Source organism: Pipra filicauda, unplaced genomic scaffold (genome assembly GCF_003945595.2).
Source record: "Pipra filicauda isolate LSUMZ 115617 unplaced genomic scaffold, ASM394559v2 scaffold579_size272245_pilon, whole genome shotgun sequence".
In the NCBI taxonomy this organism is placed as follows: Eukaryota; Metazoa; Chordata; class Aves; order Passeriformes; family Pipridae; genus Pipra; species Pipra filicauda.
The window spans coordinates 243,200-263,386 of record NW_024104730.1 but is presented as its reverse complement, the minus strand read 5'-3'; the positions used below and the strand labels follow the sequence as shown (position 1 = coordinate 263,386).

Genomic DNA, 20,187 nt, shown 5'->3' with positions numbered 1-20,187 from the left:
TGGATGGTCCCACTCACCCCCCTCCCCTACTGGCTCCTGTGCAAAAAAGCAATGGGCTGTGCTGGGATAACAAGGCTCTCCCAGGATAATGAGGTTCCACTGGGATAATGAGGCTCTCCAGGGATAACGAGGCTCCCCCAGCCTGGCCCTGCTCCCCCTCGCTCCGGGGGTCTCGCAGTATGTCCATCCACAGCCCCTCTCCACCAGCCCCCCTGATCCCCACAGCCGGCACACGGCTCAGCCCAGAGTCCCGTGCCCGGCTCCCAGGCTGATCCTGGCCCGGGATCCATGAGGAGGAACAAGGGATGGACCCATCCAGGCTTGCCATGAGTCCTGAGGGGTGCATAGATGAGGGGGAGGCTGATGGAGGGTGCTGGGCAGATCCGCTGGTCCTGGGGAAGGCAGAGAGGCCGGGAGTGTGCCATGCAGGATCCGGGGGGCTGGGAGCTGGGGGGGCCAGCTGAGGGAGGGGAAGGAGGTCCGTGTGTCTGCTCCGGAACAATCCACCTGCACAGCCCGGTTTCACCTGGGGATGGGGGGCAGAGGGGGGGCCCCACGTGTAGCTGCAAGACAAGGAAGGAGGATGGAAGCGGGAGCTCCGCAGAGCCGGATCCGGCACGTCTGCTTTCCCTCCTCCACACCCCCGCGCCAGCTGCTGGCCCCCCCTCCCTCCCCGACCTCCCCGCGGAGATCTGGAGCCTGGGATTTGCGCCTGGCAGCAGCCGCACCGAGCTCGGGGCTTTTCAAACCCGCATTAAACATTCATGGCTCTAAAAATAAACGAGCATCCCATTCTCCCCGGAGTCTCCGCCGGGATCCGCAGCGCTGACGCGCGGCACCAAGGGCACTTTGAGCTCTGCCGGGTCCAAGCGCCGGCGCTCAGGGCCAATCCCAGGATACACAGAGGGGCTGCGCTCTCCGGCCCCTGTCCAGCCCCAGCTCCGGCCGCAGGGTCCTTCAGGATCCCCCTCTGGCACCAATGAAAGCAGGAACGAGCCCTGCGGCATTTCCCAGTAGGTGGGATGGGACATCTACACAGCCCAAATTCCCAGCCCCCCCTTCCCCTGAAGCACAGCGAGCTGCCCTCGGAGCTCAGCACCCCCAGGAAAGGGGCTTGGCACTCCCAGGAACATGGGCAGGGCCTGGGGCAAGGCCACTGCACCATTCACCCTGCACGGGGACAGACATGACCCCAAGGGCACAGGAAGGGACAGGTACTGCAGGACACCCCCTACTCCTCCTCACATGCACCCCCCCATCCTCCTCACCTCTGTTTGTTTTGCTGGGGTAGATTCTCTGGAAGTACTTATATTCCTCTGGGGCTGGGAAGTCTTCAACGGGATGAAAGGAGTATTTGGATTCAAAGTCATCTGTGGAAAAGGGGCAGAAGAGGCAGGTGAGGGAGGGGGACTCTAGGAGAGCCTGGCCAAAGCCACAGGGCTCTGCTCCAAGGGGGATCCATGCAGGGGTCCCACTCACCCAGGAATGCTCTGACGGTGGAGATGGAGTCGCGGTGCCCGTTCCGCACGGGCGGTGGCGGCGGCGGCGGCCCAGCCGGGGTCCTGGTGGGCGGCGGCGGGGGCTTCCCCCGGCTGGGGGGCTCGGCGGGGCCGTGCAGTCTGTAGGGGGGCGGGGGCGGGGGGGCATCGCGCCCCCCGTTCCGCAGCATCGGCGGGGGGGGCGGGGGCGCTGCAGGGAGAGCGGGGTCAGCAAATGCGGCATTCCTGGGGCAAACCCAAGGACATCCCCTGGAGCATTCCAGGCCATCGGCTGGGCCAGACCGCGGCCCAGGGATGCTCCTACGCGTGCCCAGAGATTTCCTGCTCGCTCCTGACATCTGCATTCCTCATTCCTCCAGCAGCTGCAGGGCAGAGACCGGCCAGCCCGGTGCCCCCCCAGCTCACCACCCACCATGGGGGGCTGCTCTGGCCCTGCACATTCCCAGCCCATGCTGGGCACACATCCCTCCACGGAGGGGATCCAAGGAGCAGCTATGAGCCAGCACATCCCAGAGTCTGAGGGCAGCAGCTCCCCGTGGAGCCAAGACGCTGCCTGCCAGGGCTGGAGGCCACGTCTGCAGTGCCACCGAGGCGGTGACAGGACCCCCGGCCCCTCTGACCCACCTCTCGCTCCTGCCCAGCCTCCCGCAGAGGCTCGGTGGCAGTTCGTGCTCCTCATTAGCCTAATTACAGCTGGGCTGACAGCGCAGCTCCCCAGCCGTAGCTCCAAGGAGGGATTCTGGCAGGGCTGGGAGGACAGAGCGGCTTGGCCAGGGCCCAGGCGGGAGCTGCGGTCTGGACACGGAGCCCAGGAGCGCACGGGGGGGCACCAGGGCACAGCCAGCGCCAGCCCCGGCCACGGGGACACGCTCTCGAGGGCTGCACCACCACAGGAAAGGCTTCTCCCTGCTCTGCCACAGCTTTTTGTCATCCCCCCAGCGACATTTCAGAAGCTCAGGGGAGCAGAGACAGACTATGCAGCTCTGGCTCTGCCATGTTCTCACCTCCCACCCCAGGAAAGCACATGGACCTCGCGGGCAGGAGCTGCCCAGACAAAACCCACCACCACCATCAGGCTGGGAGGAGCTGGATGGGCATGGGACATGACCAAGGACATGTGTTAAACATGACACTGCAGCCACTGCCCTGCTCAGCCCCTACACCATGAGCAGAATCACAGACTCACTTAGGCTGGAAAACACCTCCAAGATCATTGAGTCCAACCTGTGATCAATCCCCACCTTGTCAACCAGACCAGGGCACTGAGTGTCACGACTCCCTGAACACCTTCAGGGATGGTGACTCCACCTCCCTGGGCAGTCGCTTCCAATGTTTAATCAACCTTTCTGTGGAACCTCACTGTGCCTCAGAGCTGACTCTTCCCACTCACCTCTCACAAGCCCCCAACCACCGAGAGACCCCCACAGCCCACCCCGGGCACCATGGAGCAAACAGCTCTTACCTGCTCCGCGGCTCGGGGGGTCTCTGGCCGGTGGGGGGGGGCGGCTGCTCTGCAGGGATGGGGAGGCAGCAGTGGGCGGCGGGGGGGCCAGACCCCGCAACGGGCCCGGTGCCTTCCTGTGCAAGGAGTTGTGTCTCTGCGGCAGCTCCGGGGCCAACTCGCTGCCGGGGCTGGAGGGGCCGTTGGGGACACCGGGCGGTTGCCGGTAAGGGGGCGGCGGGGGGGCAAGAGACTGGCCCTGAGCCCCCGACCCCGTCCGGAGGCTGACTGGGGAGGGAGGGGGCTTGATGGGTGGCGGGGCGGGGGGTCCGTCCCTGCTGCCGGGTGGGCGCTGTCCCGGGGTGGGCGGCAGTGGCTTCTCCCGGTTGTAGGGCGAGGCCTTGGCGTGCGCCGGAGGGGGGGCCGGGGGGGCAGCGGCGCGGCGTCCCGGTGGCGGGGGCGGCGGGGCCGAGGAGCTGTGCTTCATGCCGGTGCTGCCGGCGGTGCCGGGCCGGGACAGGTCGGGCAGGGAGGGTCTCTGCGTGCGCGGCAGCTCCGGCGGGGACCCCCGGCTGCTGTCGGCATCGTCCTGAGGGCGGCTGTTGCTGGCCGGCACCGGGGGCCTGGGGGCAGCTCCACGGGAGCCGGGCACTTGCAGGGTCTGTTTGGTGGAGCTGTCTGTGGGGAAGGAGAGCACAGTGAGGGGGCTCGCAGGGTCTGTTTGGGGGAGCTGTCTGTGGGGAAGGAGAGCACAGTGAGGGGGCTCGCAGGGTCTGTTTGGGGGAGCTGTCTGTGGGGAAGGAGAGCACAGTGAGGGGGCTCGCAGGGTCTGTTTGGGGGAGCTGTCTGTGGGGAAGGAGAGCACAGTGAGGGGTCAGGAATGGCACAGGAGTGGCTCCGTGCCTTGTCCCTGCGCAGAGCCGCGGCCGAGGAGGGCCAGGCCACACAGATGTCTGGCACAGGCAGGGAGCTGGCAGCGAGCACAGCCACACACACGGCTCCTCTCTCACCACTCTACTCTTTGATCACCACAGAGAACACCAGAGAGAAACATTCAGCAACACACGCGGCTCCTGCGCGCTACGAGAGGTCCATGAGTGGGACACTGTGCCATGGGGAGGGCACAGCCAGCCTGTGCCACACAGGGGGTGTGACCTGGGGTCCTGCCTCTGACCAGCTGAAACTCCCAGGGAAGCACGGCAAGACCCTCGACCCCCTCCTGCTCCAGGCCCTCCCAGGAACCCCACGCAGACCACGGGCACATGGCTGTTACCTGAGCTGTCCTTGGCTCCCACAGGTCTGAGCTTGGGAACGCCACCTTGGAATAGGCCACCCTTGGGCTGGATGGCGGCTGAGCCAGAGCTGTAGTTGCCACCGCCACTGCCCTTGGGCTCTGGAAGGAGGGAGGCAGAGAGGTTAAGCCTGGAATTATCCGCTCCTCCAATGAGGAGCTGCTGGGAACCAGATGGGTGAGAGCCCTGCTGGGCACAGCAGCAGCCGGCACGGGGCCGGGAGCCCCCCGGGGACTCACTCTCGAGGATGGGCGCGCTCCGGTCGTTGATTTGGGTCACTTTCCTGAGCTTGGTCCCTTTACAGATGTCCTGCAGGAGGGCCCCACGGCCCCGCTGCTCCTCCCGGCTCAGCTTGGGCGGCTCCGTGTTCGCCTGGGGACGAGCAGCAGCTCAGCACCTGCCCCGGACACCCCGACCCACGGCACAGGCACAGCCCCGCTCCACATTCCCACCTCCCGAGGCACACACAGCCAGCCTTCTCCAGGGCCAATTCCTCTGGCAAGTGGCCCCATGAGGGGACAGGCCACTTCCCCACCTGTCACAAGGTGACCCCTACCTGACCGAGGGTGGGGGGCGGCGGGGGGCCGGGGGGCGGCGGCGGGGGAGGAGGGATCGGCATCCTGGCCTGGCTCCCGGCGGCTCTGGTTGCTCAGTGCTGGGGGCAGGCCTGGGCACTCATGCCTGCAGGAAGGGAGGAAGCGGTCAGGGAATGGAGGGGAAAGCCTGTGGAGAAACACGGCCCCGGGGCGCTGTGCTGGTGCTGAGCTGGAGCTTCTGTGGAGCAGCAGCTGGATCTGAGCTCCCACGTCCTCCCAACACCCTGGAGCAGCAGGTCCCAGAAGTGGGACAGCACATCCCCACCCCAAATCCCCAGGGCCCCCGGAGTGCCTGGAGATGACACCCAGCACACGAGCACGAGCACCTCGCTCAGCAGAGAAAACCCAGCCAAGCTGCTCCAGCACCATCCATCCAGCTCCTCCAGCTGCAGCCAGAGAATGCTCACGTGGGAATGTGACAGGAGCCTGCAGGAGGCACAGCCAGCCCTGGCACACAGCCCCGGGGCCTCTCCGGCCACAGCCAGGGTAAATCTGCCAGACGGCTCCGTCTCTGGAGCAGCCAGAGCAGTGCGGGGCTGTCCTGTGGCTCCCAACCACAGCATCAATAACCTCCCAACACTGAAGGCTCTCTGTACCCCACAGCTCCAAAGCCCCCACCAAAGCTCTCCAAGCAGTCAGGGAAAACAGCTTTCCCAACATGGATCTGATGACATTCCAACCCATCTCATCACGAGCCCAAAACAAACCTGTCCAGCACCGCGGCTCCCCTGGAACAGCTCCTGGGGCCCGGCAGCTCCGTTTGGCACCGGAGACGGAGCACAGAGGGAGGGGGGGACAGGAAGAGGAGCCTGAATCACCGGGAAGTCACAGTTCCCTGGCAGACTCGTGCTGCTGACAACAGTGCTCAGGTAGGGCTGTCCTGCAGCACCGGCTCAGGGAATAGGAATGTGGTGACTGGAGGCCCCACATGCAGAGTCCCAGGTGCTTGGGGCAGACCCAGAGGCAGGGGACAAATGTCCCTCTCTGGGCCACAGACATCCTTCCCTCAGGAAAACCTATTCCACAGTCACTAACAGGGACCATAATGCCAACAGGAGGCAAGGACAGGGCAGTTTCACACCTGAAACTTCCCATTTCTGACCCCGAGGGCAGTGACAGAGGGCACAGGAACAGCCCCTGTCCCTGTGAAAGTTCCTTTGTGACCCAGGTTTGCACCAAGTATTAACAACCAAATCCCTCATCAGACTCATATCCTGCTGGATAAACTACAATTTACTGATCCCATGGGACACAGGTCCATCCTCACCTGTCAGACATTCCCGAGATGTGAGAACGGGAAGCACGGAGCAGCGGCACAGCTGTGATACCAGTGGCTCCCCTGCCCTCGGGAAACCACCAGCTCCGTGGTTCAGGGAAATAAATAAATCCATAAACTGCCTTTTAATTAAAATCAGCCCTTCTACCCAGTGAGAATTCCTCAGCTACAGCCTTGTCGGGAAGGCCTTCCTCCCTCTATCTCCTGCATTTTCCGAGTCACCTGAGGCTCCCAGTTTCCTGGTGGAAGTGCCCTCCACTGTCAAGTCCCAGCTCGAGGCCTCACACCCAAGAGCCAACATCCCCCAATCCCTCCGGACGCTCCAGAATCAGGAATGACGCCCGGCAAACACATCCAGCCTGTGCCTTTCCCACCGGAGCAGGATCACAGACGGCTCCGAATGTGCTTGTCTGGGACGAGTTGGAACAGGAATGCTTTTCCCTGTGCTCCTTCCCAGCCCGCAGTGGGGCCGGGACGGCACGAGCTGCTCCGGGGCAGAGCCCCAGCGGTGCCGGATCAGCTGCCGGAGGGAATTAGCACGGATTCAGCGCCAGGTAATGAGACTCCTGACTCGGGCTCGTGTGTCACAGCCCTGAGCCAGCACAGGAGCTGTGCCAGGGCCGTCACCTCCGCTCCCAACCCACGGGAAAGTCACACATCACGTCCCTGCTCCAGCTGGTTACTCCCAGGGTGACACTTCCCTCGGTGGCACTTGGGGTCACGGGAGCCGCTGTGACAGGGACACACCATCCCACAGACAGACAGACAGCGGTTGGTCACAAGGTTCCCCCGTGTGCCCTGCTGACCCCCAGACACCCTGTGATAAGTGGAGCGGCTCCAAACAATCCCACAAGGACAATCCCACAGGGGCAATCCCACGGGACTTGTAGGACGAGGGGGGTATTTCTCCAAACAGACCACGAGTCACCATCTCCCCATTTTTAGGGTGCCCTCACAGCAAAACCTGCGCTCAGATCCAGGCTCTGACCTAGAAGAGCAAGAGAAGGGGAGGGAAGAGTTTAAGTTAAAGCAGCTTGAGGATAAACTGGAGCTGAATTCCCGAGAAACAGGTCATTCCGTTTGAGCACACGGCCCCGTTAGGGCTGGGGATTAACAGCAAAGGTCACTTTGAAAAACCAAAATCGAGAGGCCCCGAACTCGGCACATGGCTGGGAAAAGCTGAGAGCTCCGGGTGGGAAGGCTGCCTTTGAAATACAGCCTGGACCTTTCATGTGCAAGAAGACAGACCCAGCTGATACAGATTAGGGAGACACAAGCTAAATCCTCCAGGAAAAGAGAAAAGGGGGGAGTTCTCCTCCCAGCACTACTCGGCACCCCTTCCTGCCTGGCAGAAGCCATCCCTGTGAAACAACGCTCCAACTTCTCCTTTGTTCTTCCTTACCAGGATCCTTTCACACCAAGACACATCGGAGCCTGCGAGAGCTCCCACTGCTCACAGGGAAAGTGGTTGGGCAGAGTAGAATCCAGAGACACCCGCAGATCAAAGCTGGGCTGAGGCAGGAGGGGCAGGTTTGCACAGTGCCTTTGCTTTTCCAATCCAAACCAAACCCCAGGAGAGCTCTGAGCAAAGTGTGAGGAAAACAAGGTGTGAAAAGCTGTCCCCTGGGAGGAGAGAGAGATCAGGAGATTGAGGTGACCCTGAGGAAAGCTGCTTCCAGAGCTGAGCCCACCACAGCCACAGACCCCTCGGCAGCATTTTGGATCAGCACCTCCCTGTCACCTCTGGAATCAAAACACCATTAAATCCCAAGAATTTGTCATTCAGCTGCCCCTTGTCCCCTAAAACAGCTGGATTAGGTAGATCCAGCCCGGCCAGGGTGACACACCACGTTTTCCAGGTGTTTTTCAAGTCCCCGTTTGCCGTGGAGGGATTTAAAACGCCCTCCCCAGCAGCAGCAGCCCCGATCCAGCTCATCCCGGGGGATTGCTGCTGGGGCAGGACAGGCAGCAGTGACCTTCAGCCGCCTATTTCCTCGCTTTTCAGGGGGATTTGGGCTCCGGGGCGGATTTGTATTTCTCATTTGCAAGCCCGAGCTGCAGCGCCTCATCCTCAGGGAGGCTTTGAACTGCAGATCAAGAGGAATTTCCAGCCTCTGATGTCGGTGCAGAAATGCGGCCGCACCGGTTTGGGAACGACTTCCAAGGCTGGACCTCTCCAACGCCCGCCCCCGCGCCTTTATCTTCCCCCTCTTCCCATCCAAACCCGCAGCTCCTCGCTACCCCCTCCCAAATTCCGAGCCTGTCCCCGCAGCCCGACATTCCTGCCCGCTCCCGCGGAGCTGAAGATGCCACATAAATAATTTATCCTGAGCGACAGCCATCGCAGGATTTAAGGTCACTCAGGCTTTTAAAATCCTATCAGCATGCTTCCCGAGCGCGAGCTGCCAGCTCCATTTGGAGCATCCCGCCGAGGCGGCGCATCCCTGCCTGCAGACAGACGGACACGCTCCGGCCCCGCGGGATCCAGACGCTCCCTGTGAATTATTAACGACCCGCGCGGGCTCTGACGAGGCGTTTTTACCAAAACCCCCAACTCTGGAGTTTCTCATTCCTCAGGGGTGGGTTCCACAGCCTCAGTTTCCCCACTCGCAGCTTCCACAGCCTCCATTTCCACAGCCTCAGTTTCCCCATTCCCAGCTTCCAGCCCGTTTCCCTTTCCCAAGCTTCCAGAGCCTCAGTTTCTCCATTCCCAGCTTCCAGCCTGTTTCCCTATCCACAATTTCCACACCCTGCTTCCCCATTCCCAGCTTCCAGCCTGTTTCCCTTTCCCAAGCTTCCAGAGCCTCAGTTTCTCCATTCCCAGCTTCCAGCCTGTTTCCCTATCCATAACTTCCACAGTCTCTGACTGCCCATTCCCAGCTTCCACAGCCTCAGTTTCTCCTTTCCAAGCTTCCACATCCTCAGTTACCCCATCCCCAGCTTCCACAGCCCCATCCCAGGCTTTCCCATTCCCAGCCACAGAACCCTCAAGTCAGGCTCATCCCTTCCTCCGAGCTCATCTCAGGTCACTTGCCAGAGGAAACCTTTAATCAGGAGCAAGGGAATCACGTCCTGAAACTCGGCTGCACCAAAGGGAAAAGCAGGAAAAGCCCGTCCCGCCAGGCCCACAGCCTTCCCTGCCTCTCCCCTTTCCCGGGAAGGGAAAGGAAGCTGGGAAGGGAGAGGTGGGACATGATGGGGCCAGGCAGGAACCGCTGACTGGCAGAGTGTGATCCCAACGGGGTTATCCCGATGGAATGTGATCCCACAGCGGGTGCGTGCTCCCGGTCCACCGGCCTTCCCGCCCACGCTGCCTTCGGCATCGTGGGCGGGAAGGCCGTCGGACCGGGAGCAGGGAGCCATGGATGTGTTTCCCTGTGGCTGCCCCATCCCTGGAAGTGTCCAAGGCAAGGTTGGACGGGGCTAGGAGCAACCTGGGATAGCAGAAGGTGTCCCTGCCCATGGCAGGGGGTGGCACTGGATGGCATTTAAGGTCCCTTCCAACCCAAACGATTCCATGATTCCGTGACACTCTGTGCCCACGGTCATCCCTGAGCCACCACGGGCCACAGACCCCTCCCCATCCTTCTGCTGTACCCCCCTCTCCAGAAAGGCCCCAGCCCAACCTCAGGGTGGGGGTCCAGGGAAGGGTGGAGGAGCCCAGGGGGTCATAGTGGGGGTCCCAGGGTAATTCCAGGGGTCAGTGTTGGGGGTCCCAAGGTGGAGGTCCTAAGCCCCTGGTCCTGCTGGTTCTGGGCATCCCCAGGGTGGGGGTCCAGGGAAGGGTGGAAGGGCCAAGGGGGTCAGTGTGGGGGTCCCAGGGGTCATAGCGGGGGTCCCAGACACCTCGAGGGTGGAGGTCCAGGGGGTCAGTGTGAGGGTCCCAGAGGGGGTCACAGTGGAGGTCCCGGGCAATCTGAGAGGGGGATACAGGGGGGTCCTGGGGAGGGGTCCCTGAGGTGACCCAGGGGTTAGGGTGAAGGGGTCAAGGGCATCCGTTTTGGGCATCCCAGGTGTCATAGCGAGGGATCATGGGGGTCCTGAGGAGGGGTCCCTGAGGTGACCCAGGGGTAAGACTGGATGAGTCCAGGGCGTCAGTGTGGGGGTCCCAAAGGACACCCAGGGAGGGGGCAACGTGAAGGGGTCCACGATTGAGATTTCAGCCCCCGACCCCACCGGTTCCGGGCAGCCCCAGGTTGGGGCCCGGGGGGTCCTGGCGAGGGGCTCCTGAGGTGACCCAGAGGGTCAGTCTGGGGGTCCCACAGGGGTCAGGGTGGAGCGGAACAGGGGATCTGTGTGGCGGCTCTAGTCCCCCAGTCCCGCCGGTTCCTAACACTCCACAGCAAGTCCGGGGACCCCTCAGCCGGCCCTGGGGACCCCTCAGCCGGCCCGGACACCACCCGGACCCCGCGGAGGCCTCACCGGGCCCGGGCTCCGCACAGGCCCCACACACCCACCGCGAGCCACCACACCCCTCACAGCGGCCCCGCGGCCCGCAGCTCCGGCTCCCCGCGGCCCCCTGAGCCCCGGCCTGGCCCCCCGCTCCCCCCGGGCCCTCCCCGCTCACCCGCGGCTCCTCCCGCCGCTCCCGTACCCGGCCCCGGCACCGCCGAACGAAATGGCGGCCGCGGCCGCTCTGCGCCTGCGCGACACAACAGGATGTGGGCAGGGCACGGCGGGGCCTCGGCGCCATGATGGGGAGGTCGGGAGGCCTTGGGCGGAGGGGCCGCCATCTTGGGAAGGTCAAGGCTGCAGCTGGAGCGTCCGGTGCCGCCGCGCGCCAGTGACCGGAGGGAGAGCGGTGCCACCGAGAAGGGTTTTCCCGCTCCGTGCCAAGCCGCCGCTGCAGGACCGAGATGCGGCGACTGAGCGCGGCTACGCCGCCAGCTCCGCCATATTGAGAAGGGCACACGGAACCCTGGCGGCCGCCATGTTCAGAAGGTCAGTGGACGATGCTGGACGCCGCCATATTGGTAAGGTCACCGAGAGCTCCCGCGCCGCCCCCATCTTGGGAAGGTCGAGCCAGCTTGTCAGTTCCGGAACTGTGACGTCACCGGCAATATGCTGTGACGTCACTCCCCAGCACGAATTCAGTCCCTCGCATGACATCAGAGTCGGGCGCCGGGACAGACGTTTATTGGGGCTCCCCACCCCCCCCGGCCTGTTTTGTTGGGGTTTTGTTGTTGTTTGGTTTTTTTTTTCCTTTTTTTCCTCCTTTTTCTTAAAAAATAAATGTACAATTCCGGACAGCGCTCAGTACAAAATATACACGTCTGGGGGGGCGGGGGGCACATACAAAAATAGGGGGGCGAGGGGCCCCCCCGTAGGTCCCTGTGCCCCCCGCCAGGGAAGGGGGGCACCGGGGAGGGGGGGGTATGTGCCGGGGGTCCCCAAACCCACCCACCCCCCCGAGGGTGGGGGCAGCACCCGCTGTCGGGGCTGGGCAAAGTGCGTCAGTGCTGGGGGGCACCGGGCCCCCCGGAGTGGGAGGTCCCGGGGCCTGGGGGGTCCTCAGGGTTTGGGGGTCCCCAGTGGGCCCCCCCTCACTGGCTGCCGGGCTCCAGTTTGTAGGAGAGCTCGAAGAGCAGGTTCTGGTTGTCGATGACCCGCAGCTGCCGCACGTAGGCCTTGGTTTGCAGCTGGGCTGGGGACGCCTCCAGCTCCAGGCCTGGGAACGGGAACAAGAACGGGAATGGGAATGGGGTGGGAACAGCGATGGAGGAGCGCGGGGATGCAGGGGTTGGAGGGATGGGGGTGAAAAGATGCAAGGTGGCAATTTGGGAACGGGGATAAAGGGATGAAGGGGATGGGGATGAAAGGAAACGGGGATGTCAGTGTGGGAATGGGGATGGAGGGACAGGGATGGAAGGATGCAGGGAATTCAGGGATGGCAACGTGTGAGTGTAGGGGACGGGGATAAAACAATACAGGGATGGCCGTGCGGGAATGGGGATGGGGAGTGGGAAGGCAGGGATGGGGACGGAGGGATGGGGGAGTGGGGATGAAAAGATTCCAGGACAAGGATGTGGGAATGGGGATGTGGGGATGGATGGGATGAGGATGCAGAGATAGGGATGGGGATGAAGGGATGACACAGTAACAGAAACATGGGAACGTGGATGTGGGGACAGGGATGAAGGGATAGAGGGGTGGGGATGAAGGGATGCAGACACAGGGATTCGGGGATGCAGGGGTGAAGGGGTGCAGGACATGGATAATGGGGTGTGAGGATGCAGATGGGGGTGCAGCCACACCCCTGTCCCTCAGGGGCAGCACTGAGGGTTCAGGGCTGTGTGGGACACCCTCCTTCCCCCCCCCGGACCCCCATGTGCCCCCCACTCACAGAGGGGGCGGCTCCGGTACTTCCTCACGGTTCTCACTTTCTCAGCGATGCAGTGCTGGGCAGAGAGAGACCCCCAGAGTCAGCACCGGCCCCCCCAGGGACCACTGACCCCCCCCTAGGGACCACTGACCCCCCCTAGGGACGACCGACCCCCCCAGGACCTCCTGCACAACCCCCCACCATCAGGGACCCCACCCCCGGGGGTCCTGCTCTGCACCCTGGGGATGCTGAACCCTCACCCCCCACACACAGGCAGGGGATCCCCAGCCCCTCAGGGGGGTCCTCCCTCCACTGCCCTCACCCCAGGGGTCTCTCAGCCCCCCCCAAGCACCCACCAGTTTCTCCACGTTGACCAGCCCGTCCAGGAGGGTCTTGCTGCCTTCGTGCAGGAAGGTCAGATCTGGGGGGTGAAGGGGGGTTAGGGGGGGTCCCGTGGGGTCTCAGCAGGACCCTGACCCCCTGTGGGACACGGGGAGCCCCTTCCTCACCTTTGAGGATGAGCGGCACGAAGGGGATCAGGGGGGGCTTCATCTTGGCCAGCACCTCCCGGTAGGTCTTGTGGTTCCTGCAGGGATCCTGGGGGGACAAGAAGGGGGGGGGTGTCAGGGTTTGGGGGGCTCCCTGGGGGTTCCCTGGATCTCCCCCCACGCTGGTGGCCGTGGGCACGGGGCTGGTAGTGGGGGTGGTGGTAAGAACACCCCTAGACACCCCAGGAAAGTTCCCTGGACACCCCAGGAAAGTTCCCTGCCCACCAGCTCCCCAAATACCCTGGGGGGGGTTCTGGGGACCCCCCAACCCCCACGGGGCCCCGACGTTTCTCACCGTGAGGTTCTCAAACTTCCGAAACAGGTTCTTGAATTTCCCTGGGAGCTTCTGGAAGACAAATTGAGGGGGGACATGAGGATCCACCGGGTCAGGGAGCACCTGGGAGGTCCAGGAACACCCCAGAGGGGGTCTGGGAGAACCCAGGAGGGGTCCAGGAGCAGCCAGCGGCAGGCCATGAGCACCCAGGAAAGGGTCTGGGAGCACCTGGGGGGGGTCCAGGAAGGCCCAGGAAAGTTTGGGAAGGTGTGGGAGCACCCAGAGGAGTCCTGGGAGCACTGGATTGGGGGGTGAGAACTCCTGGGGGGTTCTGGGAGCACACAAGGAGGGGTCTGGGAGCACCCAGGGTGGATCTGGGAACATCCAGGGGGTTCTGCGAGCACCTGGGGATGTCTGGGAGCACTAGGGAGTGTCAGTGAGCATCCAGAGGGGTTTTGGGAGCAACCAGAGGGAGTCTGGGAACACTGGGCAGGGGAGGTGAGAGCTTCTGGGGGGTTCTGGGAGCACTGAGGAAAGAGTCAGGGAGCACTTGGGGGGTCCAGGAAGGCCCAGGAAGGTCTGGGAGCATCTGCGGGGGTCTAAGAGCACCAGGGGGGGTCAGGGAGCGCTGGGGGGGGGTGAGGGCCCCCCAGCCCCTCACCTCCCAGGTGAGGCGCAGGCGGCTGACGGCGGCGTTGTTGAGGCCGATGACGATGGCGTAGAAGGAGAGCATGTCCTGGTTCTGTTTGCAGCTGTGGCGGGGGGGGGGGAGAGAGCGTGAGGGGCAGGCTGGGCACCCCCGGGAGCCCCCCACCCTGGCCCCCTCACTCACATGGCAGCGATCTTGATGAGCTTCTTGAGCAGGTGGGCGCGCTTGCCCAGCCCCTCGCAGAGCAGCAGCTCCGTGCCCACCCAGTGCTGCACTTCACTGCAGCGCTGCAGCAGCAGCTCCAGGTTCGCCGTCTCCCGCCGGCCCCGCTCCCCGTGGAACACGTAATCCACGAATTCCAGCTGCAGGGAGGGGCGGGGGGGGGGGGGGAGTTACACACGTGGCACCAGAGCCCCACGCACACACACAGCAGTGTCCACACACCGAGCCCCCCCCCCCCGTGGCCCCCCCAGACCTCGTGGATGCAGCGGAAGAGCTCCCAGTGGAAGGCAGTGAGGTGGTTGGCCACGTCCTCGGGCTCCACGCGGTGGATCTCCGTGTCCCCCGGGACCACCTGGATCTCCTCGGGCAGCGGCACCTGAGGGGGGGGGACACAAGGTTATGGGGACACTCAGGGGGTGCTGGGCCACAGGGTGGGAAAATGGGATAGGAATATGGGACAGGGAAATGGGGTGGGGACATGGGAACATGGGACAGAGAAATGGGGTGGGGAAATGGGGTGGAGCACAGGGGTCCCCCCCTTTCTGCACAGGGAGTGATTGTGGCACCAGGGCTGGGCAGGTGAGGGGGGGGATGTCCCTGGCAGGGGGTTCTCTCTTGGGGGTCCCCATCAGGGTGTCCCCACCGCAGAGCTCACCAGGGAGTCGAAGGTGTCCCTGGTGCAGGCGAAGAGGTGGCTGTTGATGCCCAGGGTGGTGAACACACACTCCTCGCTGGGCTGCAGCACCGCTTTCTCTGCCATGGGGCACAGGAGGGGGGTCAGCACCTGTGGGACCCCCCAGCCCTGCCCACAGCCCTCCCCCAGCCCCTCGGGCACCTCCGGACGAGGCCATGGTGACGAGGATCAGGGCGTCCTCGCGGGTGCTCTGCTCCTCCGAGTACTGGAGCTTCTCGGTGACCGAGGCCAGGATGTCCTGCACCGAGGCCGAGAGGCGGCTGCGGATGGTCACGTACGAGTGGTCGGGCAGGTACACGCGGCAGAAAACTGGGGAGGGGCGGGGGGGTCAGCACAGGGCACCCCCCGCCCCGCCCCGGGCACTGCCCACCGGGAAACTGAGGCACGGGGCAGGCAGGGGCAGCGAGGCACAGAGAGGGGACCCCAGGCCCCCACCCTGGTCACTCACTCTCGTCAGAGCCCCGAAATGCCACCCGGGTCTGCAGGCACGAGTCGATGCGGCGGAAGTGCCGGAACAGCGGCTTCACCTGCTTGTTCGGGGGGGGGGTCTCGTCGGCCACCCTGGGGGGGCACAGGGCAGGCGTCAGGCGAGGCCCTGGCACCCCTGGGGCTGCACCCTGAGGTGTGCTGGGTGCCCTGACAGCCCCCACCCAGGGCCGTGCCTGTGACAAGGAGGTTGGGCGTGAGGAGGGCACTGGGGGTGCAGTGAAGGGGGCAGGGGGTGGGCACACGGGTGCCATGGGGAGGGGTCTGGGGCTGGGCATGGGGAGGGCATGAAGGTGCAGTCAGGAGGGCACCAGGGTGGGCTGCTGTGGCAGGAAGAATGTAGCAAGGCACTTGTTCATGTCTGAGTGGGGTTCGTGCCTTAATCAACACCTCAGGCTGCTAATAAGCTAATGACCCCCCCAGCACCTGTGTGTCCCCAAGGACCAGAAATCTTTGTCCTTACTGGGGACGCCCTGACCCACAGAGTCCCCCAGGATCCCCTCCCCTTCCCCTGGACCCCTTTTTCCCCCTCTCACTTGAGCTCCACCGTCTCCACGAGCTGGTGCAGCTTGAGGATCTCGTCCTCCAGGTCATGGTAGAGGGACGTGTCCTTCATGATGAGCAAGTAGAGCTCCTGGGGGGGCAAGAGGGGTCAGAGTGGGGGGCTCTGGGGGACTGCGGGGGGAGACACGGGAAGGGGACCCCCACCTTGATGACCTTCCCGGCGCTCTCCTCCTCCTGGAGCAGCCCCTTGTATGTCTCGAGGAAGTGCAGGAGCACGGCCAGCACCGCCCGCTTGCGCTGCAGCCCGGCCCCCTCCTCCCAGCGCGGGGGGCTGCCCGCTGCCAGCACGAAGGTGGCACTGTCAAGGAGGTGCCACGGCAAGGAGGGACCCCCCTGGCCGCTCCCCAGCACCCTCTGCACCCAGGGACCTCAGTGAGGGCCGTTGTGCCCACCCTGGGGGCACCACCCTGCCCGCCTTGCACCCAAACCCGTAGCCCACTCTCATGGACCCACATGCCCACCTTCACAGCCTCCCCATGTGCTCACCCACACGGGCACCCCAATTCCCTCCTTGCTGCTCCTGTGAGCCCCTCGTAGCACCCTGCTGCCCTCCCCATGTCCTCCTCCTCCTCGCAATCCCCATGCCCACTCTCATGCCCACCCCTGTGCCACCCTCATGGCACTTTCTTGCCCACCCTGGTGCCCACCTGGTCACCCCCTCATGTCCCTTTCATGACACCCTTGTGCCCACCCTCACTGCACCCCGATCCCCTCCTCATGCCCAGCCTCAGACCCCTCCTCACTGCATCCTCGTGTTGTGCCCTCCCAGTGCCCCCCGTGCCCAACATTGGCCCCCTCCCTGTCACACCCTAGTGCCCCCCCGTTGCCTCCCAGGATATTGCTGGTGCAGCTGCTGCAGGAAGCGCTCGGTGGGCAGGAACAGCGAGTGGGTGAGAACGATGTCGTCCAGCAGTGACTCTGGGGGAGATTTGGGGGACAGGTGTGGGCACCCCACCCTGCACAGCCCCCCGACACCCCCCCCGTGCCCAGCGGGGCGGGAGGGTGACGGGAGCGATGCTAATTCCGGGGTGACACCGGGAGAGGCCGAGCCCCACGCGAACCCCCCCCCCCGCGCCGGCGCTGACTCAGGGCCCGTCCCAGCCCCGGGGCAGCCGGGCCCGGCAGAGCCGGTGCGGGGGCAGAGGCGCCGGCAGGGCGGCACCGGGGCCGCGACGCCCCGGCACACCCGGGAGCCCCGTGAGAGCCGCGGGCACGGCGGGACACGGAGGGGGAAACTGAGGCAGGAGCTCGGGGCACAGTGGGCCGGTGCCACAGCCGGGCTCTCCGGGCCAGCACCAGTGGCACCACCCTGGGAAGGTGTTTTGGTATGGCCAGGTGAGCCAAGGGGCTGGCACTGGCGCCAGCACCAGCCACCACCGGGACCTTTGGACGAGGCACCACTCCCTCCCTGGCACCAGAACAACCCTCGGCCCCAAGCAAGGGCTGTGCCCACATGCCCCGGGGACACTGTAGTGGGACCCCAGAGCCTTTCCAAGGGCTCTGTCCCACAGGGACAGCCCCGAGGGGCTGTACAGAGTGTTCCCTCAGACTATCAGACTATTAACCTATTCGTGGATCTGTGCTGAGCCAGGGCAGAGGGTCCCCTGGCACCCCCATGCCGGGCACAGCACCCACGGGGCATCAGCTGCTGCCAAAAGCAGGACGTGGTGGTCTAGGGCACAGAGACAGGCAGAGGCACTGGCAGAGTGGGGGGTACAGGTACACGGCCCCCAGCCCCCCTGCCCTGGGCACAGCCCCCTCTCGTGCTCTGCCTGGGGGCAGGAGTCAAACACTCCCCCCATTCCCCCAGGCTGCAGCCCCCTCCAGCCCTGCCTCAGTTTCCCCATCCCTCTGCAGCACCCAGGCCGTACCCCAGAGCCACTGGGAGACTTTCCCATACTGGGACCCCCACGCTGGCTCCTGCCTGCCCTGCTCCAGGCCAGCCTGGGCACTGCTGGGCCTGGCAGCATGTCAGTGCAGGCAGGGCCTGGCACTGCCAGTCCCAGCTCGCTCCTACCTGAGGGCTCCTTCTGTCTGTGCCCAACCCTGGCATCACTGGAGCAGGGGGCTGGTGGTGGCTGGGGGTCGCCAAGGGGGGTTCCTCAACACCTCCCAGTCCCACCAGCCAAGCGAGACTGGCCAGAGCAGGGATGCCCATGGCATGGGAATGCTCCCACCCACCTGCACCCAGCCTGGCTCCCACCCAGCTCCAGCACCTGGGCACGGGGAGCCACCGTGGGACAGCACTGGGAGGCCTGTGCCAGAGGGAAGGGGCGTCCAAACGACCCTCCCACTGCAGCTCCCGTCGCGACTAATTTTAGCACCAGGAGGATGTTACGGACCATCCAACCGGGAGGTGGATGCTGCAGTGGCTCCCGGTGCCCGGCCACCTCCAGTCCTCACTGGGCTGCTGCCACCACCGAGCATCCCCATTCCCCTGCCAGCCTTTCCGCCGCAGTGTGCTGCCCTGGGGGACCCCTGCCCACGCCGGGAGCTCCTGCCCACCCCGCTGCCACGGGCACCTTGCCCCGGCGGGGACCCGGCCCTGACCTTGTCACCCCAACCGGGCACCGCTGCGCCCCGCGCGAGGCCACCCACCCCACCGGAAACCGCGTACCGGGCACGGGGCTCCCCCATCCCGGTGTCTCCCACCCCGTCATCCACCAGCGCATCCCCCCCGCAGGCAGCGGCCGCCCCCGATCTCCCCCCGCGCCGCCGCATCACCCCGCGCTCCCCGCGCTCCCCGCCCCGGGCACCCCCGCAGCCCCTCTCGGGGATCCCGCAGCCCCTCCCCGGGGGTCCCGCAGCCCCGTACCTGCCCCGCAGCCCTTCCCGTGCTCAGCCGCCGGCAGCCGGTCGAGGAGCGCGGTCAGGAGCCGCTCGGGGGGCGCGGGCGCGGCGGGGGCGCAGCCGCAGCCGCAGCAGCAGCGGGCGGCGGGCGGTGGCTCCGGGCTCGGCGGCTCCCGGTCCCGCTCCCGGTCCCGATCGCGGTCGCCGCCCGGTGACGGCTCCTCGGGGGAGCGGAGCGGCACCTCGGGCGGCCGCAGCTCCAGCCAGCGGCCCTCGCCCCCCGGTACCGGCCCCGCCGGCCCCGGCGGCTCCTCGGGGGAGGCGGCCGGGCGCGACAGGCTCTGCCGCCGCGGCGCCGGCAGCGACCCCGGCCCCGGTACCTGCCCCGGGGGGGCGGCGGGGCGGGCGGGCAGGTGCGAGCCCGGCTTCTTCAGCAACTTCTCCAGCGGCTTCATGGCCGCCCGGGCGCGGCGGCGGCGGCGGCGGCTCAGGGGCCCATCGGCGGCGGCGGCGGCTCCGCTCGGCTCCGCTCGGGCCCCGGCGCCGCTCCCCGCCCGCCCCGCACCGGCTGCACGCTGCGCCCGCCCCGCACCGGCCCCGCCGCGGCCCCGCCGCCAGCGCAGCCCCGCCCCGGTACGGCTCCGCCGCCGCCGCCCCCGGCACCTGCCCGCCCCTTTCCACGCACCGCCGCCGCCCCCGGCCCCGCCAACGGCACCTGCCCGGCCCCTCCCCGCACCACCGCGCTCGGCACCGAGCCCGCGCCCGGGGCTGTGGTGGCACCGGCTCGCCCCCGGACATGGTCACCCCCTGCCTTGCCCGCAGCGCCGCACAGGTGATGCGTTACACACACCAGCATCCCCCCACCCCCCCGTATCTCCACTCGCGTCCCCGGGGCACGACCACGCGCACCCCACACACCGTACAGCCTGGGGGGACACAGAACCCACAGCCTGTCCCCCCCCGCTGTCACACACTGCGACCCCCCTGCCACGCGCTGCCTCACACCCCCCGCACACCCGCAGCCCCCCATAGCAGCCCAGGGGCACAGAGGACTGTCCCCCTGCACGGGGAGCACGTCCCCAGATGTGGGGTGACCCACCCCCGGCCCCCCCAGCCCAGCTCTCTGCTCCCACCGCGCCGTGGGAAAGGGCCGGGGGTGGGTGCCGGACCCCCCACCCTGGCACCCCTGGGGCTGGGTTGCCCCGCGGGCAGGGCGGGCAGGTCGGGCCGGCTGCCAGCTCCCCCCTGCTGCCTGCCAGGCCGGAACGGGCCCCGGCGTGCCAGGGCAGGTGCCCGGGAAGGTGTCAGGGCAGGGCAGAATGGGCGCCTGCCCGAGGCTGAGCCTCGTGCTCCCCACCCGCGGGGTGCTGAGCACCCATCCTGCCCATGCCCCCTGGCTCACCTCGCACCCTCTGGGCAGAGCAAGGGGACGCAGCAACAGGGGGACAGACCCTGTGCCCTCCCCAGTCCTCCCCTCCGGGTCCATCCTCTGCAATCCCGTGGCCCTGCAGCAGCCCCGGGATGGGACGGTGGC

General features: G+C 65.8%; 2 protein-coding genes across 2 annotated transcripts; both read right to left on the bottom strand.

Moving 5' to 3' along the window:
- Positions 1-422: 422 nt before the first annotated feature.
- On the bottom strand, positions 423-10,761 carry WIPF2 (WAS/WASL interacting protein family member 2). Its single transcript, XM_027747099.2, has 8 exons — positions 10,672-10,761; positions 4,789-4,913; positions 4,472-4,604; positions 4,214-4,333; positions 2,962-3,618; positions 1,480-1,689; positions 1,269-1,370; positions 423-563 (listed from the first exon to the last, which is right to left on the bottom strand). Exons 2-8 carry the CDS (start codon positions 4,849-4,851, stop codon positions 523-525), a joined length of 1,326 nt encoding a protein of 441 aa, XP_027602900.2. The 5' UTR covers positions 4,852-4,913; positions 10,672-10,761; the 3' UTR covers positions 423-522.
- Positions 10,762-11,218: 457 nt separating this feature from the next.
- On the bottom strand, positions 11,219-19,187 carry RAPGEFL1 (Rap guanine nucleotide exchange factor like 1). The gene is made up of 15 exons (XM_027746669.2): positions 18,679-19,187; positions 16,703-16,781; positions 16,008-16,155; positions 15,836-15,933; positions 15,262-15,374; positions 14,955-15,122; positions 14,775-14,872; positions 14,373-14,495; positions 14,081-14,259; positions 13,910-14,000; positions 13,270-13,320; positions 12,936-13,023; positions 12,783-12,847; positions 12,448-12,502; positions 11,219-11,772 (listed from the first exon to the last, which is right to left on the bottom strand). The coding sequence occupies exons 1-15, from the start codon at positions 19,106-19,108 to the stop codon at positions 11,648-11,650; spliced, it is 1,911 nt and encodes a 636-aa protein (XP_027602470.1). The 5' UTR covers positions 19,109-19,187; the 3' UTR covers positions 11,219-11,647.
- Positions 19,188-20,187: the final 1,000 nt, after the last annotated feature.

Excerpts from the sequence above, each read along its gene's own strand:
- WIPF2 (XM_027747099.2), bottom strand. The coding sequence starts at position 4,851 with ATGCCGATCCCTCCTCCCCCGCCGCCGCCCCCCGGCCCCCCGCCGCCC. Across the intron at positions 4,334-4,471 it reads GAGCGCGCCCATCCTCGAGA|AGCCCAAGGGCAGTGGCGGT; the intron begins GTGAGTCCCCGG and ends CCCTCCTTCCAG. Across the intron at positions 1,371-1,479 it reads CACCGTCAGAGCATTCCTGG|ATGACTTTGAATCCAAATAC; the intron begins GTGAGTGGGACC and ends CCTTTTCCACAG.
- RAPGEFL1 (XM_027746669.2), bottom strand. The coding sequence starts at position 19,108 with ATGAAGCCGCTGGAGAAGTTGCTGAAGAAGCCGGGCTCGCACCTGCCC. Across the intron at positions 14,001-14,080 it reads CTCATCAAGATCGCTGCCAT|CTGCAAACAGAACCAGGACA; the intron begins GTGAGTGAGGGG and ends CCCCCGCCACAG. Across the intron at positions 12,848-12,935 it reads CGTGCCGCTCATCCTCAAAG|ATCTGACCTTCCTGCACGAA; the intron begins GTGAGGAAGGGG and ends TTCACCCCCCAG.